At 49.1% G+C, this 23,719-nt stretch overlaps 11 protein-coding genes across 11 annotated transcripts; 9 read left to right on the top strand and 2 right to left on the bottom strand.

Moving 5' to 3' along the window:
- Window positions 1–63: 63 nt before the first annotated feature.
- EI90DRAFT_2610583 (SPX domain-containing protein) lies at window positions 64–2,524 on the bottom strand. Its single transcript, XM_039053326.1, has 10 exons — window positions 2,227–2,524; window positions 2,139–2,164; window positions 1,597–2,078; window positions 1,274–1,476; window positions 1,000–1,211; window positions 921–948; window positions 781–870; window positions 645–726; window positions 257–593; window positions 64–186 (listed from the first exon to the last, which is right to left on the bottom strand). The coding sequence occupies exons 1-9, from the start codon at window positions 2,257–2,259 to the stop codon at window positions 421–423; spliced, it is 1,329 nt and encodes a 442-aa protein (XP_038910290.1). The 5' UTR covers window positions 2,260–2,524; the 3' UTR covers window positions 64–186; window positions 257–420.
- Window positions 2,525–3,100: 576 nt separating this feature from the next.
- EI90DRAFT_3020557 (uncharacterized protein) lies at window positions 3,101–5,305 on the top strand (the record flags this gene model as incomplete). Its single annotated transcript, XM_039057515.1, has 8 exons — window positions 3,101–3,269; window positions 3,386–3,479; window positions 3,554–3,810; window positions 3,899–4,202; window positions 4,265–4,331; window positions 4,387–4,544; window positions 4,657–4,789; window positions 4,958–5,305. 8 exons carry the CDS (start codon window positions 3,101–3,103, stop codon window positions 5,303–5,305), a joined length of 1,530 nt encoding a protein of 509 aa, XP_038910289.1.
- Window positions 5,306–5,589: 284 nt separating this feature from the next.
- Window positions 5,590–5,989, top strand: EI90DRAFT_3081015 (uncharacterized protein). The gene has a single exon (XM_039061926.1). It carries the CDS (start codon window positions 5,610–5,612, stop codon window positions 5,763–5,765), a length of 156 nt encoding a protein of 51 aa, XP_038910288.1. The 5' UTR covers window positions 5,590–5,609; the 3' UTR covers window positions 5,766–5,989.
- Window positions 5,904–6,707, top strand: EI90DRAFT_2610737 (uncharacterized protein). Its single transcript, XM_039053327.1, has one exon. It carries the CDS (start codon window positions 6,042–6,044, stop codon window positions 6,561–6,563), a length of 522 nt encoding a protein of 173 aa, XP_038910287.1. The 5' UTR covers window positions 5,904–6,041; the 3' UTR covers window positions 6,564–6,707.
- Window positions 6,708–6,879: 172 nt separating this feature from the next.
- On the bottom strand, window positions 6,880–7,453 carry EI90DRAFT_3081007 (uncharacterized protein). The gene has a single exon (XM_039061925.1). The coding sequence runs from the start codon at window positions 7,307–7,309 to the stop codon at window positions 7,127–7,129; it is 183 nt and encodes a 60-aa protein (XP_038910286.1). The 5' UTR covers window positions 7,310–7,453; the 3' UTR covers window positions 6,880–7,126.
- Window positions 7,454–8,390: 937 nt separating this feature from the next.
- EI90DRAFT_3081000 (uncharacterized protein) lies at window positions 8,391–8,887 on the top strand. The gene is made up of 2 exons (XM_039061924.1): window positions 8,391–8,711; window positions 8,782–8,887. Exon 1 carries the CDS (start codon window positions 8,425–8,427, stop codon window positions 8,596–8,598), a length of 174 nt encoding a protein of 57 aa, XP_038910285.1. The 5' UTR covers window positions 8,391–8,424; the 3' UTR covers window positions 8,599–8,711; window positions 8,782–8,887.
- EI90DRAFT_2610404 (uncharacterized protein) lies at window positions 8,759–10,033 on the top strand. Its single transcript, XM_039053325.1, has 4 exons — window positions 8,759–9,223; window positions 9,276–9,764; window positions 9,830–9,971; window positions 10,029–10,033. The coding sequence occupies exons 1-3, from the start codon at window positions 9,071–9,073 to the stop codon at window positions 9,845–9,847; spliced, it is 660 nt and encodes a 219-aa protein (XP_038910284.1). The 5' UTR covers window positions 8,759–9,070; the 3' UTR covers window positions 9,848–9,971; window positions 10,029–10,033.
- A 3,233-nt stretch (window positions 10,034–13,266) lies between these two features.
- EI90DRAFT_3020554 (uncharacterized protein) lies at window positions 13,267–13,850 on the top strand (the record flags this gene model as incomplete). The annotated part of the gene is made up of 3 exons (XM_039057514.1): window positions 13,267–13,317; window positions 13,369–13,521; window positions 13,578–13,850. The coding sequence occupies 3 exons, from the start codon at window positions 13,267–13,269 to the stop codon at window positions 13,848–13,850; spliced, it is 477 nt and encodes a 158-aa protein (XP_038910283.1).
- Window positions 13,851–13,893: 43 nt separating this feature from the next.
- EI90DRAFT_3080963 (uncharacterized protein) lies at window positions 13,894–14,486 on the top strand (the record flags this gene model as incomplete). The annotated part of the gene is made up of 1 exon (XM_039061923.1): window positions 13,894–14,486. A coding segment is annotated over exon 1 (253 nt), but the record flags the coding sequence as incomplete, so codon positions are not given.
- EI90DRAFT_3080955 (uncharacterized protein) lies at window positions 14,287–15,283 on the top strand. The gene is made up of 2 exons (XM_039061922.1): window positions 14,287–14,324; window positions 14,380–15,283. Exon 2 carries the CDS (start codon window positions 14,401–14,403, stop codon window positions 14,806–14,808), a length of 408 nt encoding a protein of 135 aa, XP_038910281.1. The 5' UTR covers window positions 14,287–14,324; window positions 14,380–14,400; the 3' UTR covers window positions 14,809–15,283.
- A 718-nt stretch (window positions 15,284–16,001) lies between these two features.
- EI90DRAFT_3132023 (uncharacterized protein) lies at window positions 16,002–18,809 on the top strand (the record flags this gene model as incomplete). The annotated part of the gene is made up of 7 exons (XM_039064447.1): window positions 16,002–16,338; window positions 16,405–16,530; window positions 16,580–16,794; window positions 16,853–17,136; window positions 17,184–17,500; window positions 17,552–17,776; window positions 17,836–18,809. 7 exons carry the CDS (start codon window positions 16,002–16,004, stop codon window positions 18,807–18,809), a joined length of 2,478 nt encoding a protein of 825 aa, XP_038910280.1.
- Window positions 18,810–23,719: the final 4,910 nt, after the last annotated feature.

Genomic DNA, 23,719 nt, shown 5'->3' with positions numbered 1-23,719 from the left:
GCGCAAGTATGAGCAAATGGCGAATATTAAGCGGATAGAAACGGGGAGTACCTAATGGCCAGGTAGTTGCAGCAATGTTGCCAACACGACTGAACGAGAGTAGCGCACAGTAGGATAACGTAAGGAATGCGAATGAGGGTATCTCGACGTATTGACGAGGATCGATCATTGTCCGGACATCAAGCTCTACGGTGAATTGGCAACAACATAACAGTGTGTCAAAATATGGGTAGGATAAGTGTTGTGGTGAGCATACCGAAGATGAAACCGTAGTTGATCCGATGTCGTTTCCACACAAGCATGTTGGCTCCAATAAGTAATGCTAGAACGACCGGTAGCAGGAATCCACCATAAACCTGTAAGAGCGCAGCCCAAGCAGGGATTGCTTCCCGAGTCTCCTCTTGGAAGCCTACGACCGAGTCAGTTGAAGTCAGCAATGTGATTATACCGTATAGTACTTAGGAATATCACGCGAGAAAGCGCAGCAATGCCCAGTCCGGTGTATAATCCGGACCGGAAGGATCGAGTGTGTTGGGGGTTTCCCTGCATCGTGTCTCGAAGTCTCTCTCGTGCAACTTTCTTATCACCATCAGCTGACGGGGAATTGAGTTTCTGGAGTGCGCGGTAAAGCATTCATCACTTACTGAAATGCAAAGCATATAAAGATTCGATGTTGGAGATCATTTCAAGCATCTTCGTCTCCGATGCAAATACGCAGTTGTCAACCTATCACCGCACCAATGAACGGGCATCAAACTAGGGAAGACGGAAGGTAATCACTTTCTCAGTCATGTAGGGCTGCTGTGCGGGAATACGGGTCACTTTCTGGAACTTCTTCAACGCTTTCCGGAACCCAGTTAAATTGAGAATCTACACGGATGTTAACACACAGGATGAAGTTAGCTCCAGACCTTGCGCACCCGATAATCATTCAATAGTTCGATTCCACTGTATGAACGTAATAGGTTCGGAAATCTGACAATTGGAATAAGAACATACCGGTAATGTTCGCGAGTAGCTTTCTTGAGTTTCTTCTTATTCTGATGATACAGATCAGGATCACGAGGGGGTGGAGCTCCGCTGATTTGCTCTTGGGTACTAGAAAACTCATCCGAGGGTCCCTCGGCCCGTGTCCTACCCTGTGAAGTGGTGATAATATGCAACGCATCTCCAACAAGACCCCAATGTCGGGAGGCTGCAGCGGAATTGTCCTGTACCTCCTACCTCTATCGTCAACTTAAGAACGACAGAGAATCTGCAAGCCTTTACACACGTGATAAACTTTACGATGAGCCTCGAGTTCGCGCAGTTGCTCATTCAGCAAGGACGAGAATATGACGAGTTCCTCTAACTTTTCAAGGTAGAATTTTTCGACTTTATCCAACTCTTTGTCCAGAATATCGAAAAAACGTAGCTCTGGGGGCGGCAAAGTGTGATATATTTCGTTTAGACTGTAAGTCCTCTGTACGGATGTGCCTTTATATGCGAGTGAGTAATAATGATTCAGCGCCAAAATATAGAATGAGAACATGGTCTAACCTGTAGTAGTAGAGGCTCGATGACGAGGGTTTGCAGGGGATATCCGAAAGTAGGTACTTATCTGTGCACTCAGACTCAGACGGCGCCTAGACGTGTTACGTGGGTCTGTCTGCCAGTCCTGCCCAGATGAAGTGGGTACTCTCCCATCTGCAGGGTCCTGCAAAGCCGGTGGTAGCTCCGTCATAGGAGACGTAGGCTCTGGTTCCCGCGCAGAAGACATTCTCGTCAAAGGTGGCGAGTGCCCGTGCGAGCCATACGTTGGGAAGGGGAGTCTGTTGTCGCTCAACCGATCCGCTTCTCTGCCTGCTCTAGACGGGGTGAAGGAGTGTTCAGAGGCGGGAGGCAGTGGATTGGCGCCCCGGAACGTCAACGGAGAACCCCTTGGCGTTCGCGCACTAGATACCACTACGCCGTCTGGTCCTACCCCTGGAGCCGTCGGTCCTGATCTTACCGAGGTTCGTGAAGATGGGCCAGACCTTGAGCGCTCCAGCTGGACACCGGAAATTTCGCGAACACATCTCTTAAGTTTGCGATAGTCGCTGAGAAGCCATATTAGTAGTCGATTTCCCGCAACCAATCTGTTAGCCAAAAGCGCCCACATATAGGCCCGTTTCCATTCCGGAGTCTTGGCGGGGGAAGCAAGTTGTCAATACGACAATACCGACTCTGTGCAGTTTTCCAACGCACCTGGGTGTCCTCGAGATAGCGCGCAAACTTCATCGCATAGCAAAAAACAGCAAGATCGAAACGAGTGACCCCTTTCCCATATCGTCTGATAACCGGACATGGTCGGAGTCAAATTTCGTAAGCGCAAACCATATCCTAGCCTAGTGCGAACTGGATTGGTCACAAGCGAGGTCCCACAATTCGCTCCAATTACAAAATTCGGCCAACTCCGCCACAATACCGCCGCGGATCGAATCCAACCCACCTCATTGGATCCTAAAGGTAAAATCTGTAAAGTATGTATAAGAAGACAAGAAAGAAGAGAAAGCTGCCACGAACCATTAATGTCGAATCGGTGACGCTTACGTAAACCCTTAAATTGGGGTTCTTGATTCATGCGTCGGATTTGATTAATCGGCTTGCTCGCAGTACACCACTCGGCAACAACCCGAGGATGCATCTTCTTGGCTTAGTGTGTATGCAGGCTTTGTGCATCAAATGTGCATCCATGCAACCAAATCCCCAGTGCGATCGGTCTGTCAACTCGATAACGCAAACCCCGGGAACAACCGCCACTGGAGACTGGGGCCATGGCCATGCCGGTTCTCGGCATGCCTTGCTTCATCCAAATCCGTGTCAAGTGATTAGATTGTATTATGGCTGACATCATTGTCGTTGTTTTTATTACTCTGGGGCCGTGATTGCTCGGCTCCCTTCTTCTCACCAGCCTGCTCATCTGCTCTTCTTTGTCTCGTTGAGCATTCAGGCTGCGTTTTGGCCAGGACAGCTTTTCTACCGTGCAATCACCAGCACTCTCTTTCATCGCCTCCATTCTCGCACCGTCAGCAGTGGCTACGCTTAGAAGCAGAGCTAGAGCTTGACAAATAGTAAGGCGATGACACTCCAATCCAAAAGACCAGGCACGTCCGATTCAAACCGTACGCAAGTCCAAGATCTTCCAAAGAGCGACAGTGGCGATGTCCCTGGCGGTTCGAAGCACAAGTTAGAAAAGGCTCAACCGGGACAGCTCTCTAAGCCAAAATTAGTGCCGTTCTCGCATGGATGTAAGCTTTCGTTCACCTGGTTCGCGTATTTAATAGTTTTATTTACCCATCTCTGCTGCATCATTGGCCTCGTCCATTTCGCTTAATCTTTGATCATAATTTCCATCTCGCCGTAGTCTGGTCGCCCGAAGTTGCGATGCAGCGTCAAATATACATGAAAGGTATAGCGGCGACCGTCGTACTTCTCATCTTCGTCATGTGGATAGCGGTGTATGCTCCCCTCCCTTCTCTTGACTCCGTTTAAAATCTGAGATCTTTGTCCTTCCCGCTATTCCGACCCACAGACCCTTTTTCTTTGGCTCTTTGGCGCACCAACGTTCCTACTCCGACAAGCTCTCCTCCTGGTTTATAAACAAAGACTATTACTCGAACGGAACAAAGGGAGAAATCGGCCTCTTTTTCCAGAATGCTTTTGAGGAGAACATAAGGTCGAAGACGAAGGCTAAGTTGGGATGGAGTATACCAATCACCGGTGACCGGTGGGAAAATCAAGAGATCCAGAGAGGGGTTTTGGAGGAGAAAGTTTGGGTAGCCGTTGTTGGTGCGTTTTCTTCCCCCTTTATGTTTAGTTTTCCCTGGTGTAAATGTACCATGAACACTAACGTCACCGCCACCAAACTATGCAACAGTACAACCACTGGCTTCCCAGAACTTAACACTCGCCCGTCTAACAGGCGACAGTACATACAATTCCTCCGCCATCATAACAGTCTATTACACCCAAGCTCGAAACGAACTTGCCTCTGCCAATTTCATCGTTCCTTATACACAATCATTATTGATTTCCACTATAACTCGGTTTGGGGCTGTGAGTGTTGGAGAATTCCTTGGGAATTATGGTGCGAATGGGACAATGATGGGAAATGTTGCGAGAGCTCCACAAACATTGAGTGCGAGCGTTGGGTTTACGATGGTCAATTTGAGACCTTATAGGTCAGTTATTCATCTCCACCTTTCCTCATTTCCCGGTTTTTTTCATTTGAGCTTTGATGCAGTACTCCTGTTGCTTCGGCACTAACGCTCGTGGGGTCCATTTTAGTCATTGTCTTTGCCTTTACAATCGTTCGTGACCATTCTATTCTCCTTTTACCGATCTCGTTGACGTTTTCATTATCAGACCATGGCAGGCTACGCTGCCCGTCAAGCAATCGAACCGTACCTTAAAATCAAAGAACTTCTTATCTTGAGAATTGCGGTTCCTACTTTATGTTATATCCCTCTGTCTCTTGCTTATTCGATGGTTTCATTGGCGTTTAAAGTCCCCTTTGGAGCGAAGTATGTTTTATCATATTTAACATTACTCACTTTAACTCCCACATTCGTCTATGATTGCCTCGAATCAACATTTCCCCGCTACTCCGCCGCTTCCCTGGTTCGTCAATTATAGGTATTCATACGCGGGGGGCTACTTTTGTTTTTGGGCGATCACTTATTTGAGCATGACGGCACTTGGACTTGGGACTGAAGCGATGGTGACATTGCTCACACAACGATTCATCACGTATTTTTTGGTGGTATACGTAAGTGGCTCTTCTCTGATTCGGTGTTATCTTTCTCATTGGTGGGAATGGGAATAATTAGATCATTTCGAATGTTTCCACCGCATCTCTCCCCATTGTTCTCGAGCCGTGGATTTACAAATATGGATATGGTTTTCCTATCTAGTATGACCATCGTCCCCTCTTCAGTCCTCCAGCTTATCACTGATAAACCCTTCACGGGGCAGTAACGTAGGTCAAGCAACCCGTACTCTCATCTTCAACACCAAGAACCACTTGGGCCTTAATGCCGCTGTACTCATTGGTTGGATCTTACTCTCCATGTGTACCACCGTGCTTTTCCAATACCTGGTGCGAAGAGTTGCCATGAAGGATCATCTCCGTCTGAATATTGGGAGGATGGTTGGAGAGGAGGTTGGCCCTGAGGGTAGTGATACTGGGCCAGAATCACTGCCCCTGTCCGAAGACGGGAAAGGACAGCATCCGCCTAGAATAGAAAAGACGAAAGAGATTATGGATAGGGAGGCGAAGGAGTAAATTCTCAGGGTTTCCATGTTGTTCGGGGCCTTATCTTGGGCGCATGATTCACAATTCACGGTTTTTACACGCGAGACGGTCCAATTCAAGAGCAGGCCATACCAGTAGAGTATATACCGACACGAGCATTTATATCACTATGTTCGCACCTACCCGTCACACTACGTGGTCTTGATGTAGGGTGGATTTGCGAGGCCTGCTTTCGGAGCTTTGACACTGACAGCTCTGTTGACAGCAGCTGTCGGGGACATGATTCGGTGAGGCATGGGAATATCCGGGAATAGCCTTGCCGCGGGTCAACATCATGACACCCCAGGTTTTTCCTCTTGCGAATGGAGCGCAGTTAGGGTACGAGATACTAGGAGCCGATCACCTGAAGAGAGGTGTCCATCCCATTGTCCTCATTAATGGTATGTTAGGGCGATATGAAGATTGGGAAACTCTCAGCGTGCTTCAGTAAATTGAGACCTGGTAGGCTGTTAATTTTTTCTAATGGCGTTTTGCTCGCTTTCATGCGTTGTGTTAGTATCGGTGTTCGATCACCGGTATGGATTATATGAACAACTTGATGGCCCACGAATGCAGACCGGCCTCATGTAGAGATTTCGGAGCTTCTATAGTGAAGACAAGCAAGCGGGAAGAAATTACCACGTTATCGATGGCGGAAGATGCAATTGCATGAGGGTGACTCATCTTCATCTTGTTATTGCCGTGCAGCTCACCAGGCCTTATCAGTATGCAAACCCGCTTTCTCTTGATGTTATTGTCATTTCAGGTCCGCAACACTGACACTCGCCCTCTTCTCCCCTCCATACGATTATCGATTCCCATCCTAGTCATCCACGGCACGAAAGATCGTATCATTCACTACGCAGAATCTAACTATCTCATCAGACATATCAAACATGCGCAACGCATCGCAATCGATCCAAGTGGCAAGGTGCCAGGGAGTGTGCCCTCGGGGGCGTATGGATATTCATGGTATGAATATTTTGAGCCCCGGGTCTGGGTTAATGTTGCACAAACATTCACCAAAGGGGGGTGTAGAGGAAGAGAGGGTCAAATTGTAATATGTGTGGCATGTCATGAGGAATCGCCGGATTGTACATGGACGCGACATGGACTAGAGGGATGTTGGGCTGTGAACGAATCAAGCCACACTCTCCTCATCCTTAGTCGTGGTTTCCAGCATCATGTCAAAGTCACGATGAAGCAGAACCAGGGCAACTTGGCGGCACATGAGGACTGCGTAAGATAATTCTATTCCAATAGTGACTTTGGCGTGGTCAGAACAGCATGTACATGTCGCCAGTCCAACAGGGCAACCCTGGAGAGTGTATATTAATCTGGCAAACGCTAACCAAGGTCGACCAGAAGGGCCATTGTAGCCAAATTGTAGCGCCACTCAACGCCACTGTAACCGCCGAGTGGAGCCGGCGAAGCAATGGGCCGGATGTGTCATGGCGCACCAGAAGTAGCGAGCATCTCAAAATACGCGTACACTGCAGCCATGCGCTGATAATGTCGATGCTACTCGGTTGAACCACTCAGAGCCGATGTTTTGTACAGCTGATCGGCGTGGTATGCAAAGGACCACAACCGCTTTCACTAGGAAAAGACGTCAGGAGAGCAGGTGATCCGTCTAGAGCCTGAAGGGAAAACAGCCACATCGGTTCGAATCTCACGCCGCCTCCGCACACGGTTAGTCGATGACTAGGATGGACGTATGCTTGAACGTTGGAAAAAGAAAGCGCATGGAGTGGCCCCTTGCGTCGTCTTGTTTGGCAGATTCCGCCTGAGAAGGGGGAGCACGATATAGAATCAAATCGCAACGCAACTGCTTCGAACGGGAGGGCGGCCCCAGACAGGAGGAAGAGCGGCATCTAAGCTACGACATGCCTCAGGCTTACATGACGCTGTACAACATGACGGACGATACTGAAACGAAAAAGTAGAACATGAACAACGGTATGTCGTGCTCAGTGCGCACAACAAATCCTCCATTGCGGTTAGTTGTTGGGTGTTATTTGGGTCCAGGGCCGACGGACCTCCCCGATACGAATGGCTGTGGCTTCAATTGCCTTCAACTGGGGATGCTCGATTTGGGAACCTCTTGCCAATGGCCGTCCGATACATGTCTTGCTCGATTGCACTCGGAAACTACATGATCTCGGGCGTCCTCATGAACCGTTGAGAAGTCATGGTGTGGGTATGAGGGTCGGCAACCAAGGTTGTGACCGCCCACAGTTTTGTGGCTGTGCTGGCTATCCCAAAAATGGCGGGACGTTTTCCTCTGCACACAATGAAGATAGTATGCAAATAAACATAGGATGTTGTTTGTAGTGACCTATATTAGTGCACCTTAGGTTTGCTTTTTCTCAAATGCGCTTCATTGTCGAGATATGGGTGAGAATCAGTTGAAAAAACACTAAAGATGGAGTTAATTTGGAAATCGACACCCAACAATACCTAGGTAAGGGTGACAGAATAAACTTTTAATTCAGGCGCAGGGGCTTGAGACTATTAGATGAAAGAGAATTTTTGCTTCAAAGATTTGGGAGATTGAATGGAAGCGGAAGTTGCCGAAGTCATCAAGTGGGCGCTCTTCCTGCCCGGAATGCATTCACAACCCACACAGGAGGTTGGAAAGAGTGTTGATATTATTATAGCATGGATTGAGGAATTTAAGGCCGTTCAGTTGACAGATGATGCGGGATGGGCAAGGAACCCAAAGACCACCCTTGCACAACTGGAGCCGCAGTTGAGTGCATAAAGGCTCCAGGATCCTCTGGATTCTCTCAGCAGCCATACACCAAGAAATGGCGACAAGGCTAGGGAACTAGTACTAGCAAATGGGCACAGAAGAACGCGGGGAACAGTGGGGATATGGCAAAGGCCCAATGATAATGGCCGATTGATGCAAATCCATGAAGTAATTTACAAAATAATCAGCTTCCTAGATGGCCAGGGACCATAGCTATTTACTAATGGAAATGATAAGAGATCGGATGGAGTTTGAGCTGTGTGTTGAAACCTCAAGACACTCGCCATAATTCTGGCGAAAAATAGGTCACGTGGGGGTGAAGGTTTGCAACATACGTTGCCGAGCCTCAGTGGGTATGCATCTGCTCCGCCGCCCATCTGTACCTTGTTCGGTGCATTCAGTAATATTCCGCAATGGGATTAAGTCCAACCTTCACAAGCAAATGAAGAGCTTCTTCCCTGCCTGCATCCACGTGGCCATTTCCCTAATACCCCCACCTTTGCCGCACGTCTTCGCCTCTGCTTCGTAGACATTGCTGATCTCCCCCACCATTCCTGATAAATAATTTTGACGGGATCGGACACCTCGGCGACGGACGGCTTCAACGTCACACAACTTAAGGTCTCAGATAATTTGCAGTAGGTTGATACCTTGCTCTTTTTTTCCTCCGCTGCGGCTCCCAACGGTGATGGTTTTGTCACAATGCTGACAGGCCTAGCGCGCACCTAGTTCCATTTCCAAATCATCTTCCACCTTCGATCTCTTCTATCTAGAGACATGAGCGTTCCTACATTGGTTCCTCCGGAGGACGAAGGCTCGGCCCAGACCTCTATTACGTCCGCTGTAACAACGCCAAACCACCAGGACTCCGGAAATGTTGTTGCTGGCGCTGGAAATGCCACCGAAAATGCCACCAATTCCGTCGATAGTGAGTCAGCTATTTGCAGAGCCTTGGGTCCTTCTTGTTCAAGCCATCGACCTCCTTATCAGAAGCGATCGCTATGTTATTACCGTCTCAGCGTGGCCCCGAAGGATATTTCCATGACACGATCCCCTCCTTCGCTTCAAGCTCGACTTCGCCAAGCTTCGTGCCGGTAGCGACCGAGCCTCCTGCTTTCCCAGAACCAGCCTCGGTCGACGATTTTCTCTTTGAAGTAAGAATCAATATTATGATGCCTTGAATCCTCACTCATCCGAATTTTAAAGCTTGATGAGGGAATCGAGCCCTCACTCGAGCCTCCTCTGCCCGATGACACATCTTCTACAACGGTTCGTGACCGACTTAGCGTCCCATTTTCCTGGTCAACACCCACTTTATCCGATGGTTCATCCACAATCGCCCCATCTTTTACATCTTCTGCATCGTTCACATCGTCTTTAAGGAAGAAAGTTGCAAGCATTGCGTCGGCAGGCGCTTTCTTTGCCGAATGCTTGGACTCGAAGCCATATCGAATCTTTTCTGTCCGAACGTTCTGCGAAAGCTTATTCAACAGTCGTCGTGCTGCAAATGCCAGGATCGTGTCTGTCCAACGATATGGCGATCTTCAAGGGGTGCCGCATCGATTCCTCATCCTGCATGTCACTCGAGCCGACGGAGGGGAGTTCTATCTTCGGTTGGATCGCAGACGGGACCACAAAGTCCCGTTGTGGTTGTTTGGAGTACGAGATTTGGGAACGTCACACGCGATAGATACGGTATGTAACGAACCCTTTGATGTCTTTACCGCAGCTAAGACTCGATAGGCTGCCGTTTCTGGCAGACTCGACCACCTTCTTGATTTCACCAACAAGAAGTCAGGGATAGAGGCCATCATGATCTTCCCCACTCCCGTTCCTCTGTTCGCGGCTGTGCAAGTTCTGTACGCGATCGCTGCAGAATCTCCTGGTTACAAGCTAACCAAAGTAAGCGGTCAATGGCCGAGTAGGTGTCCTCATCAGTGAATCACTAACTACGTGTAGGAAAATTGTTGGTTTTTCGCTTCCGTCATTCAGGAAATGTTGCTGCGGAGGTTCGGAGCAAAGTATGAGAGAGGGTCTCTTAACCATCCCACAATCGGTGCTGAGAGACGAGACCGCATCACAGTTCTGACATATTCGCACATTGCCAAAGACATTAATGCCAATCCAGAGACAATCATAAAATTCGCTGATTTAATGGTAGATTCAAGGCTAAGAAAGGCTGTCAAGTCTGTCCTCGATACTGTAAAACAGCATCATGTGAGAGAATAGCCTGCATGCCGTCATTCACCGTCACTGATCTAGTTTGAGCTATCAGTCTGCTTATCACAGTTCCCCACCCAACGCATCCCAAATCTCCACATCCACTCAAGCTCTCCTTGCCGCATTGCAACGGACATTACACGAATACCTACATGGACTCTATGGAACCCAAGGTGCACGGATCATCCGAAACGATTTCACCGAGTTAGTAAATTAATTGGTTATTCCACTGAACGGCCTATTTTACGCAACTCCCACTAACTTCCTGTTTTCTAGTAAATTAGTTCAGATCCTCCCACCATGGGAACAACTTCAAGATAATCTCGCCACTCCAATATCGAGTATCATACACCTCTTGGAATCATCTGTATGTGGATCACGCTGGAGTCGGAGTTGTGAACTGTCTAATCCATCCACTAGCTGCAAGATGCTCTTACACTGCATCGCCCTTCCTATGATTCGCTCAAAAGTGACCTGGATCCATTTTTTGAGCTCTCTCCGGGGAAAGACACGGTGCTTTTCGCATTGAAGCTGCTTGGGCAATGTGCAGTGCTGGATCAGTTGCCAACGCTATGGCGTTTCCAACTTGATGCAGAAATTCCTGATCTCCAACCTGAGTTTGAGAGGCTGATGACGACGCAGCTGAAGTTTGTGTGTCGTCATTGGGTCACTCTCCTTTGTACGTTGGACGAGCCCCATGATGGTGAAACAATGAAGGCCCTTTCCAACGCTGTCCCGGCGCTTCTCCACTGGATTGCCGCAATGGGAATCATGGGTGAAATTGACCAAGCGTGCCAAAGCATGAAAGAACTACAGCGATGGCTAGTGCGTCAAAAATTACTTGGATACTGGCGTGTGGCTCACTTTGGCGTTTTGAAGGTCGGCATTCAAGCAGTCAATAGTATAAGTCACGTAATTCGCGACCTGCTCTGTCTAGTCGAGCGATCCCGGAGTGCATTAGCGGCCTCGTCCTTATCTATACTTGGAAGTAGCCATCCATTTATTCCATCAGGTAGCGCGTTGGATGCAACATTTCCAAAGAAGTGGGCTGTTGAATGTCGTATTGTTTCTCATCATATGGAAAGCAGCCGACCATGGTCACCGCAAGCGGGGATAATCCGCAGCCCAAGTAGACCCGGCTCTGTGGTATTTTCTCCAGATGACTGTCATCTAGTCTCAGCCTGTATGGATGGTGTTGTGCGGATCTGGGATGCGGCGACGAGAGCGCTTCTTCGGGAAATGAAGGGACATACTCGTGAGGCCAATTCCGTTGCATATTCACCAGATGGCATTCATCTGGCCTCGGCATCGGATGATCGCACTGTGCGGTTCTGGGATGCGGTAACGGGAGCATGCCTTCGAGAACTGAAGGGGCATACTGGCATGGTGAGATTTGTGACATTTTCCCCTGATGGCCTTCGTCTGGCCTCGGCTTCGGACGATCGCACTGTGCGAGTTTGGGATACAGCAACAGGGGAGCCCCTCCAGGAATTGGAGAATCATGATATATCTGTCTGGTCCATTTCCTTTTCACCAGATGGGCGTTATCTAGCCTCAGATGATACCAACGTGCGTATCTGGGATGCATCGACAGGAGCGCTTTTTCGAACACTGGAGGAACATGCCTCCAGCGTCTATTTTGTGAAGTTTTCGCCAGATGGATGTTATCTGGCCTCAGCCTTATCGGATAATACCATACATGTTTGGAATGTGGCAACGGGAGTCCCGCTTCAAGAGCTGAAGGGACATACCAGTGATGTCAAATCCTTGGATTTCTCGCCGGATGGCCATCATCTGGCCTCGGCCTCACACGACAGCACAGTGCGCATCTGGGATGTGGCAACAGGAGCGCCTCTTCGAGAGCTGAAAGGGCATACTGATCAGGTTTGGTCCGTGAATTTTTCGCCAGATGGTTGTTATCTGGCCTCGGCATCTTTTGATGACACTGTACGTGTCTGGGATGCAACGATGGAATCACCCACTCGAGGGCCAAAGGCAACGAAAGGTCATGTTGACACCATATCCTGTGTGGAATTTTCGCCTGATGGACGCCATCTTGTTTCGGCCTCCAAGGACGGCAGAGTGTGTGCCTGGGACATTGCCGACAAGAGTTGCATTGAGCAAACACAGCTCAATGAAATCTTTCGTCCCCACCAAATGCTATTTTCCACCGACGCCTTAACACTCCGCGTCCGAGGTCAGAAAGAGACAAAACATTTCAGCTTTCCAAAGTTAAGCGACCTATCCAACCCAATTTCAACATCCTTCCACAAATCTTCACCCACCCATCTCTTTCTTGACCACAACGCTCTTTGCATCAAGCGCGAAAACCTTGCCCTGCACATCTGTTGGCTACCCGACTACTTCAAGCCTAGCTGTCCAATCGCGGAACACGGTAACCATGTCAGCATTGGTGGAGAGGGAGGGATGATCGCATTCATCAATTTAGATGGACTTGTACCCCCGGCCTCCATTTAGCACTTGCGTGGTATGACCATGTTGGTTTTAATTTTGCGGGGCATATACAAGGATTGTAACTGCCAATACTGGTTTCTAACTTAACTGGTGTCTTTGATTTTAACTTATGCAATCGGAGGCGAGAGTTTACTGGCATCCTATTATCAAGCCCCGGATTGGATTCTTGGCATATGAATGTAATTGCTCCTTTGACCTATTGAGTTGACATCATTATTTCCTTGTGTCGCCCAGACCTCTTCCTTGCACGCTCGTGGATATTGGGCCATTCACGTGGGCGCAATCGGGGGATAAAGACGAAAGCATTGGGCTCCTATTATTTGGTCATTGAAATATTTGAAAAGACGCCTGTCTAGAGAATGCCGCCACTTTGGTTCAAATTCCATCACAATCAACGCCGTCTCTGCCCATGCAGCACGCTTCAGTTCATGATTCAAGATGACTTAGGAGAATGAGAAGGATGCATGCACCATTGCTGCTGAACGTTGGAAGAAGAAAGCACATGGAGAGCGGTCCCTCGTCTTGTTTGGCGGATTTCACCTGGGAAGAGGAAGTATGATATAGATGTTAGGTTAGAGTCAGATTGAAGGTCATCGCGTTGCAGATACGCAACTACTTCAAACAGGAGGGTGGCCCAGACAGGAGGAAGGGCATGCAGAGCGGTATCCAAGCTACGACATGCGTTTACTTGCATGATGGTGCGCTGTGGGCCAGAGTAGCGACAATACTGAAACGAAGAAGTAGAGGGTGGTATGAAGTGAGTTACCGAAATAAATTGCACAAGCGACCCGTACTCTCATCTTCAACACCAAGAACCACTTGGGCCTCAACGCTGCTGTACTCATTGGTTGGATATTACTCTCCATGTGTACCACTGTGCTTTTCCAATACCTGGTGCGAAGAGTTTCCATGAAGGATTATCTCCGTCTTAATAATATTGGGAGGATGGTTGGAGAGGAGGAGGTTGGCCCTGAGGGTAGTGATACTGGGCCGGAATCACTGCTCCTGTCTGAAGATAGGGAAAGACAGCATCCACCTAGAATAGAAACGACGAAAGAGATTATGGATAGGGAGGCGAAGGAGTAAATCCTCAGGGTATCCATATTGTTCGGGGCCTTATCTTGGGCGCACGATTCGCAATTCACGGTTTCTACACGCTAGACGGTCCAATTTAAGAGCAGGCCATACCAGTAGAGTATATACCGACACGAGCATTTGTATCATGTTCGCACTTACCAGTCATCCTGCTATGTGGTTTTGATGTAGGGTGTTTGCTTTCGGAGCTTTGACACTGACAGCTCTGCTGACAGCAGCTGTCGGCCACATGATTCGGTGAGGCAGGGGAATATCCGGGAATAGCCTTGCTGGGGTCCGGTTATTCCACCAACATCATGACACCCCAGGTTTTTCCTCTTGCGAATGGAGCGCAGTTGGGGTACGAAATACTAGGAGCCGATCACCTGAAGAGAGGTGTCCGTCCCATTGTCCTCATTAATGGCATGTCGGGGCGATATGAAGATTGGGAAACTCTCAGCATACCCCTCAGTAAATTGAGACCTGGTGGGCTGTTAATCTTTTCTAACGGCGTCTGGCTCGCTCTCATATGCTGCATTAGTATTGGTATTCGATCATCGGTATGGATGATATGAACAACTTGGTAGCCCACGAATGCAGACTGGCCTCATGTAGAGATTTCGGAGCTTCTATAGTGAAAACGAGCAAGCGGGAAGAAATTACCACGTTATCGATGGCAGAAGATGCAATCGCCCTCATCGATCATCTCGGATTCAGAGGCATAGATGCATGTGGGGGGTCGATGGGGGGTGTTATTCTCCAACAAATCCTCATCCTCGCTTCTACCACACCAAGTGCAGTTCCTTTCCGGATACACCATGCTCTTCTCGCAGCTACAACGACAAAAATTCCTCGCGGTGACCCGGAGTTCATTGAATATCTTGCCAAACCTCCTCCGGTCGATGGACAACTTACGGATGAGAGGAAATGGCGATTGCGAGACCTATGGTTGAGCTTGGCTACGACGTAGATTTTCTAAGGACACCTGAAGGAAAAGCGAAAGTAGAAAAGCTCTTGCCTTCAATGATCCTTAAAAGACCTTCGAAACAAATAACTGGTGGACACCGCCTGACGCGGCAGGTCCCGCCACTCTTCTGTCCTCCGGGGAAAGGGGCAGGCCCGACGGGAATTTGGTAACAGTCGCCAAACAGAATATGCGCAAGTAGGCGATCACGAATATGCGACACAGTACAAACGGTGGAGGAACTGGAGGGTAGCGGCGGTCCGAAAAGCATGAGAGAAGCAGCACAGTGGGACGATAGTACAAAGAGCAGGGGGGAAGGCTGAGTAAACGGCACGAGAGTGGTGCGGTATAAGAGAAATTGGTTAGTGAGTTGGGAGGACCCTGGGTTATCTAGAATTGGCAATAATAGAGGACCTTGTCATCAAACGCATTCAATCAGGGTCGAAAAATTTACAAGACCCGCTACAGAGTAGCGGGAATTGGTGTGTAAAGTTAGTGTCGTAAGCTCACGCCTGAGAGCGACTCATCTTCATCTTCTTATTGCTGTCAGGTGGCTATGTCCCGTTTGGGGGGAATGCATATGGTCGCATGATATAGGAGTGATGGGGTATGAATGTGGTCAAACGGGGGTGGCACTGCCACCACCCACTACACCTGACCTCCGTAGACCTTGCGCAGATTACACCGTTTGGGTTATTGAGGGATGCGGCCTGGGCCCCACTGTCTCTGCCGACACACACGATTCAGATCCAGGGACATTTCGTTCACATGCCGATTATTTACATTGAAACCCTGACCGTACTTACAATACAAATAGCGGCTCCGATCGCGGCCTGCTCGATGTTCCGGAGCGCCACTTAGAGCTCTTGCACACTGTGTTGGACCGGTGAACAAGTCAAATGGGGTGCTAAAGGGGAAATCGGCCTGTAGTTGGTTGCAGGTGGATGTAGATGTGCAGCATTGAGGAAAGGGTCAGAATGTCCAATTTTCCGTTTGAATTCTGTGTCTGCTACCTGATACAAGGTTGCAATGTGGAGGATGGGTCGAACGGGGTAAAGGCTGGTGAAACGGTGTAGATACAAATTCCTCTCTTCAGGCTTGTTGCTAGATCAAAATTGATAGTTCGGATGCAAATTTGAGGAAAATTTTCTGTTCCCCCCAAACCAAAAATCACTGGTAGAACAAGAAATCACCCCAGAATGCCTTCCCTCCCACAGAACGCATCTTCAAATGCATTTGACTCATCAATTCTGACCCTTCAGGCCACTTTCTCCAGTGGCATGACCTTGTTGACTACGGCTTCCACTGCCAACAACTTCCTCAGAGCTACAGATGGCCCGTTCGCAGAGTTGAAAGAGCTTGTTGCACAACATACTTCCATCGAAGACAGGCCACAATTCCAACCACTTGTCCCCCCCGATCAAATTGTGAAGGGAATTGTGCAGAAAATATGGGGTCATTCATCTATTGAGACAGTCGGAGATATTGGCAATATACTGGAGAAGGGACTCGTTACGGATGATTTGAGCCTCGAAGGTGCATTGGTGTCTCTGTTGCTTACACTGTTTAGAAATACTCAAAGACCCCCTGCAGTTTTTTTAGAAGCTTGCATTGCCGGTTATGCACAGAAAAAGGGGAAGTCCCCCCAAGAAGTCATGAAGAGGTTCCGTTTACACAATCCCACTGAAGCGGGCCAAACGGCTTGGCAAACATGGCTTAAGCTTCACTGTAAGTTAACCACATACTCGCAAGATATTAGGAACTAATCATTTCCTAGCTGGAATTGACAGTCAAGAAGCAGCATGCCTGCGTAAATTACAGCAACAGGATATCGATAGGAAGTACCCTGACCAGGCAGAAGAAGCAAAAGCGTTCTATGATAAAATTCTGATACATTGCGGGGACCTTGTTTTATCGAAGGACGAGAGGGAGGCTCAACCAAATGAAGGCCTTTATCTGTTGCAGAAAATAACGGGAAAATATGCTGCTCAGGTATAGTACAGAATCCAGTAACTATTGCAATCGATTGTACTGAAAAATTTGCTGATAGCTTGCTGCACTCAGCTCCATTCATCCTGTTGGGGTGGCGTTAGTGGGGTTCATAGCAGATGACAAGCTTGCCCCTCGGGATTCGACTATCGCATTTACGAGCTCACCAATGATTGCGGAAATGGTCAAAGCTATGGGCCTACCCCTCACAGAGGATAGTGCCTTAGCCATGAGGAACTTCTACGATGGGATAAAGGCATTCAGGTACAAGGTTTATGCAGGAGAGGCACAAATAACTTACTCATATCCTTCCAGCCCATATCAACCCGACGCCATTAAACAGAGGTATGAGCAATTTGTCTCCTAGCCCACATTGGCTGAAATAGGCGCAGAACCTTTCTTCAACATCTTGGGGCATTTACGAACCCCGATAAATCTACCAGCGAGGTGTTTGGTGCCTCAAGCCTCATGAAGACCATTGTGATGCACATGAAGCAAAGTGTCCATTTCAGCGATGATCTGGACAGGTATTTGGGAAATGGAACGGGAAACATGGCCATCAAATCAGAGGTTGAGGGCGATGCGAATGACGTGGATTACCACACACCCGCATTAAAAAGGAAGGAAGGCCTCACCTTTGCAGACGAAACCTACGGCTCGCATCCCCAACGCTGCACTGAGTGTGCTGGGCGGCTTAAAGCAATCATTTGTATGTCCTTTTGCCGTGCCGTCTGATTGCTCATCTGACATCTACTTGTAGTGGAGGCAACAGGGATAACTGAGCTTGGGCACAACTGGAGAGTTGCCAACATACTTTCATTCATGCTTGAGCATTGTCTCCATTTTGTTGGTTGGCATCGTGGTGTCCCACGCTTGAACAAGTTACTACCGTGCGATTGGACCCCACGCGAGTCTGCACGGTGTATAATGCAGCTCACTCACCAGGATCCGGAGCAGACGTTGAGGGTGGAACAAATGACAGATGGTGAGGAAAATGTCAATGAAACTTCAAAAAAACACAGCTCACCGGTTTGGGCTTACCAGACGAGTACCTGATGCGTGAGGTGCTACACTATGCACCAGATGCGAAAGGGAATATTACGAAATACCTATTGCCTGAACACGAGACAAGGAGGGCAATTGCGAGGACAGCGGTCGTCCCTGCACGAACCCAAAAACGTAAGGAAAGCACGCCAAACTCCCTAACTGTGGAGATGGAAGGAGATTCGGTTGGTGATAATCAAATATCATCCCCGTCTTCCAAGCGACGCAAGAAGTCCAAAGCCACTCACGCACGCACCCTCATGAAGGCAAAACCTCCCTGTGTGACACCTGGGGGCCACAACCAAATGAAAGAAGCCGCGGTACCAGAGAATGAGGTGAAAGGTCCACAGGACGATGGCATCGTACCCAAGACACCACCTCGCAACTCACCTGAACCAGGCGGGTCTTCATCATCATCAGTAAAGTTAGAGGCAATAAACCTGACAACGTTCCCATCGGGTGTACGCTCAGGCTTCCAGCAAGGACATGGGCCGCAACTCCCTGATGACCCAGAATACGACGTCTTCATGGAGCAAGCCATTCCGGAATCACATACGCCAATGGTCATCCCTCCAATTAGGCTCATCCATCCAACACCGCATAGTACTCCCCTCAAAGTTCAACCAGTGTTAAAGATTAATGGAAGTACGCACCTCACTGTGAACGAAGGTCCAACGTCCCGGGCACCGTCGGAGGCACCGTCATCCGTATCAAACCTAAGCGGTGAGCCTCCCACCTTTGACACCTTGTTCAGGTGTGCACGAAACTCAGTGTGGCGGGCTGCATCGAAAATGTTGCCGGCGGTTCGTTTGAAGGCACTAATGGAAGAAAACGTTGAACTCCTAGTCAACATCGACATCATTGCCCTGCACGTTACCGAGAAGGAGCCACCTCCTGAAGTCTTAGATGTCGCTCAACACTGGAGAATGATTAGCGCCGTTGGAAACGAGCTTTGTGACAGGGGGCTGATGTAGGAAAGGTTGCCAGGAGGGTGGTCCAACTGCTTGACGAGTTGGAAGTGAACGACGACGAGGATGTGATAGCTATGTGGATACAGATGTTGCCCAGTTGAGTAACCCAAACATCACAACCGATCATTGGAAAGATATGTAGGTATCTTACAATGAAAATATTGCACGCATCATTATTAAACCTATGGGCTGGGCACAAGTGCAAGGCATAAGCTCAGCAAACGTAAAATACATTGGGAAGTTATATGCTACAAATTATTCTAGAGTATATACAAAGTGAACGGAAAACGGTCATGGACAGCTACTGCGTGATGCTCTCCGACTACTACTTGCTGCTTAACTCTTCTGGAGTCGGCTTGTTTGGGGGAGCAGGAGGGCTCTCTGCAACTTTGAGCGCAAAAAGACCAGTTTTTGGCTGCCAGCGAATGGACTCAAACTCTTCTTGAGGCGGGTTTCCTGATCTCTTCAACATCTAGGTTGATCGGAATTCGATGCCTTCGAAAAGCTGCCTCCCAGAATCGGCAATGAAACGGACAACACAAGGGTAAATAGAGTCTTTGGCAGGGTAGATCTGCTGGCGGAATGCGTGTTTGAAGCGGTGAAGGCGACAGAGAATGAGACAAAAATGAAGGAGGCCAAAGTACTCTTCTTCGCTTAACTCAAATGGCCTACGCAGGCATATTTTTTTTAACACTTCACATTTGAAGGTCACCTCCACCATATTGAACGGCGTATGCCCTTGGCTGGTTGTTGTCGTCATAATCCGGAAGTGATTGTATTTGAAGAGATCCTGTGAATACATGCGTGTCCATAGCTCTGTTGCTTCGGATGGTAATGTGTCGGGGCCCTGAGGGATGAGCGGGGCTGGTGCGTGATCCAGTAGGGTTTTGATTGTAGTTTTGTCAAATCCATGAGAAAAGACTTCACCAGTATATCCAAGCTCATAGATGCCAATGTACCCGCTTGGGGTATAATCCTGCATATTGATATCTCTGAGAAGGGCGTCAGGGAATCTTGCTTGGAGGTACCGCTTAAGGCTTTGAGCTTCCTCCTGTGTCTTGCAGAGTAGGTTAAGACAGTGTATCGAACTGTCCCACCTGTCCACTTTCTGATTCACCATGCGGTCACGCACTTCTCGGTAGGCAAGAACGCCCCGCTGCTTGACCGCTTCCAAGTCATGACATAGCTCCAGCGTAGGGCCTGACAGGCGTATGGATATGCCTAGCCATGTGTCAGTGGCGGTGACAGAGCCGGCCTCGGACAACGAAATAGCACTGGACGTGCCAGTAAAGGGTACGGACTGATTCGACAACGGAAGGGGATGTTGAGGTTGGTAGTACGAGAAAGGGATTTTGATAAACGCCGCCATCAGTGGAGCATGCACACCGATGGGGAATGGTACTCTCATTTGGCCCCTTCCAAGGCCACGCTCAAATGCAGGCCCTCCTCGTATTTTAAATCCAGCCAGACTCCTTGAAGCACAACCTTCATTAAGGTAGAGAGGTTTTTGAACGGAGTAGGATCCCCCTCAGGGGCAAGCGCTTTCAGACATTGTTCCATGGCAAAGCGCTGAGTAGGGGGATCATCTTGTGGAGCTGCGAGCAGGAATTGCTGTGGGCGGGAACATGTAACGGTTTCCATAACAACAAAGTCGAATCCCACAGTGATATCCCCCTTCATGATGCCGTTCGAAGCCTTGGCCTGAGCATGGCTCCGTATCTCCTGTTGAAGGGCATGTTCTGCTGCATGATCATGCAATGGTGAACATGATCGACAGACTGCAAAGCGTTTTTCACCATATTCCACCCTCCAATGAGGAACTCCCCACCATTCCAGAGTGAGGGCAAAAGCCTGAGCAGAAGCACTGAGGGTGGAGTCGTGGACCTCGGTGTGAGCGCCATCCGAGCCGTCGAAGATGGTCCCAATGGCTAATTTTTGAATTGGCCACATCGGAAGTTCCATACCACCCAGTATGGCGCATGCATCGAGGGAAACAAGGAGGCAATAATGAAGATAGCCTCGTAGCTCTCCAATCCGATGTTCGATCTCACCAACCGTTTCATGGTGATAGTTCTCGGACTCCACAATCATCCGGGATTGAAGCAGCTTCTCAAGGTAGACATCCGATTCATGCTTGAGTATTGCCATAGTTTCACGATGTGAAGGGAGGATTTCTGCACGGCAGAGATGAGAAACGGTAGTCCGAACGTGGCAAAGAAGTTGTTTCAGCAACGAGTTCGTGCCTATAATCCGCTCCCTCCACTCAGACGTTGGGAGCCAATTCAAACCGTCAGGGGAACGTTGCAAGTCAATATTAAGAATAGGTGATGGGATATAATGAAAAGGGGAATGGCATTCGATAAGCGGGAGGTGCAGGTGGAGCAGGTCGAAGCTGACTGGTCTCCGACAAAAGTCCACAAACTTGCGATATCTTTGAGAGGTGTTAAGGACACTTGTCCTCGTTGAAGGGGTGGTGTTCACCCATGAGGCGTACGATCCATCGTAGGAGCACATAGCATGGGTGTTCACCGCCATGATACGAATTGGCATCTGATGGTAAGCGCGCTTCACGGTGCCACCTAGGACATCCTTTATGTATTAGACTGGGAATGAGGCGATGGCGATCAGCTTACGGGATAATTCTGTTCTCCAATTTTCAACGTGGGCCGCAGCCTCGGGGGTGGGGGAAAGTGGCTGAACGGGTCGAAGAGGCACACCTGGCAAAAACATCACACTGTGTGAGAATAACAATTAAAACATTCCTAGACATACTATGCATACCTCGAATAACCATAGCATCTCTTAGCAAGGACGTTGTTCCTCCGTCCTGCGCCATGATCTGTTCAACTGAGATGAAGTGTGCGATATTTGGTGGTGGCACCCTTAGTCTTGGCAGTGGATCGTAGGAGGAGGGCAGGGGGAGTGGACGATGGGGTGGGGATTCTGGACGGTACTGCAAGATGGGGACTGGGGTATGGGCCAATGGGATTTGGGCTTCGCTGAACCGAACGTCTTCCATGGATGGAGGAGGGTGACGACGTTCTGGGTCATACGGAGGTGCTGGCGGCTCTGCGGAGGATGGCAAGGGAAGTGAATGAGAAGGCTGGAATTCTAGTCGGTATTGGGGAATGGGAACGGAAGCTTGGGCCGATGGCATTCGGGCTTCGTGGAATCGACCTTCCATGGCTGGAGGTGGGGTGTGGTGGCGTGGTGGAGCGTATGGAGGCTTTGCAGGCCCATGGCGATGGCGTGCAAAGGTTCCGGATCCTGAACGGTGCGTGAAACAGGAAGAAGGACGAGAGACTTTGTGGGGCAAAGGCAATCTGGAAGACACCAGACGTGGATGCCGGGAGCTTCGATGAAGTGGACACTGTAGGCGGGATAATCGCCCACGCACAGACTCGGCTCGGATACCCACTTCCACGATCAGAAAACAACTTTCATTCACGCGACGACTCGGTACAAATTTGGTATCCAAAAATAGTCCTAATTCGTACGATTCTGACGATACCAAGAACGTCCCAATCGGTGGAGATTTGACGGAGTTCCGTGTTGGAGAAGTTAGGCACAGCAGGTCACGGGCATGTGCGGGCGTGGGAATCTCAGGCAGCAACCCAGAATTCCAGCCTCACTCGTTCCCACGGCGTCTAATAAATTGGTAAAAATGCTCATTGGCTGCGTGAGAGTTATCTCCGGCTACATTTCCAATTTAGGCTCTTAATTCCGTAAATCCATTGAGATATCGCTTATTTTCTCTTATTTTCATATTTTGCCATCATTTCAGATATTGATTGATATTCTTTTATTGTTACTGTTACCCTTTTTTATTACTTCGCCTAATAAGGTATGCAGGTGCCATATGGTACCAATATTTCTCATCAATTATTCTAAAAATAATTGTTCCTTATATCCTGTACATACCGGATTTTGGAATAGAAGTTCTCCCCTCCCCCAATTTTCTCTAAGGTGCCAGGATGCGCTAGAGAGGGTGTGAGTGTGTGGAATTCCAACAGTAGGAATAAGGGCAGTGATCTAGCTCACAACAAGTGAGTAGTGGACGCTGAGCCCGGACCTTGCGGAAATCCCGGAGAACCCACCACGGAGTTTCAGGATCGAGCATAGCGAAGTCAAGAGAGAAAGTAGAGGTTTTGGAGAGTTTGGCCCCACGAGCTTGGTCGGCATAGAGAGCCGCGAGCCCTCTTTCAACGCTGCTCACCCTCTCGCACCTCAGAGCGATGGTACGAATCTGGTGGGAGACCAGGCGATCCTCTTCTTCGTGCAGGTGAGCGCTGGTGAGGGGAACGGCTTCATCGACGCCACTGGTGAATGGAGCTTGGCCTCTGAGGGGGGACCTGTGGACGTGGCGAACGCCCCCTAGGCCTTCCACCGTGCTGGGAGCGGAGGCGAGAGGTGCGTGACGTTGATAGTACAGGAGAATTATCCCTTTCTGAGGCTGACGCAGAAGGCTCCTCTTCATCCCAGTCATTCTCACTAAGGAACTCTTCTGGATCGGATGAAACCCCATCATCATCCTCCGGGCGGCGGAACGGATGACCGTGGAATCTCGGCGGGGTATGTCCATCCTGTGTCAAAGTGTACAGAGAAAAGAACTGAACCGCCCCAGGAGGGTACGTTGGTCCGGCGGGCCTGTAACAGTTGCGATAACGGGTATTGTCGAATATTGAGGCCATCTCATGCAATATGCCGAGCGATCCTGATGCTGCATAATCGATATTCTCTATGTAGTGCTGCATGCAGATGCATTCCGCAATACCCTGGTCATTGTCCATTGTCGCCTTCCTCATAGACTTCGTCCACTCAGATGGGTCAAGCCTCTTGAGGAAGACTTCTCTGAAAGTCTTTCCTACAGTCCAGCCGGCTTTACCATCAGGGTATGCGAAGGGAATAGGCTC

This window comes from Cantharellus anzutake (genome assembly GCF_015039405.1).
Source record: "Cantharellus anzutake strain C23 chromosome Unknown EI90scaffold_83, whole genome shotgun sequence".
Lineage (NCBI taxonomy): Eukaryota > Fungi > Basidiomycota > Agaricomycetes > Cantharellales > Hydnaceae > Cantharellus > Cantharellus anzutake.
The sequence above is the reverse complement of the archived record's forward strand: the minus strand, read 5'-3'. Positions and strand labels throughout refer to the sequence as shown.

Excerpts from the sequence above, each read along its gene's own strand:
- EI90DRAFT_2610583 (XM_039053326.1), bottom strand. The coding sequence starts at position 2,259 with ATGAAGTTTGCGCGCTATCTCGAGGACACCCAG. Across the intron at positions 2,079-2,138 it reads GAATGGAAACGGGCCTATAT|CGACTATCGCAAACTTAAGA; the intron begins GTGGGCGCTTTT and ends ATGGCTTCTCAG. Across the intron at positions 727-780 it reads AGCCCTACATGACTGAGAAA|GTTGACAACTGCGTATTTGC; the intron begins GTGATTACCTTC and ends GTGCGGTGATAG.
- EI90DRAFT_3081000 (XM_039061924.1), top strand. The coding sequence starts at position 8,425 with ATGCATCTGCTCCGCCGCCCATCTGTACCTTGTTCGGTGCATTCAGTA.
- EI90DRAFT_3080955 (XM_039061922.1), top strand. The coding sequence starts at position 14,401 with ATGGATGATATGAACAACTTGGTAGCCCACGAATGCAGACTGGCCTCA.
- EI90DRAFT_3081007 (XM_039061925.1), bottom strand. The coding sequence starts at position 7,309 with ATGGAGGATTTGTTGTGCGCACTGAGCACGACATACCGTTGTTCATGT.
- EI90DRAFT_3081015 (XM_039061926.1), top strand. The coding sequence starts at position 5,610 with ATGACACCCCAGGTTTTTCCTCTTGCGAATGGAGCGCAGTTAGGGTAC.
- EI90DRAFT_2610737 (XM_039053327.1), top strand. The coding sequence starts at position 6,042 with ATGCAAACCCGCTTTCTCTTGATGTTATTGTCATTTCAGGTCCGCAAC.
- EI90DRAFT_2610404 (XM_039053325.1), top strand. The coding sequence starts at position 9,071 with ATGTTATTACCGTCTCAGCGTGGCCCCGAAGGATATTTCCATGACACG. Across the intron at positions 9,224-9,275 it reads TCGACGATTTTCTCTTTGAA|CTTGATGAGGGAATCGAGCC; the intron begins GTAAGAATCAAT and ends CGAATTTTAAAG.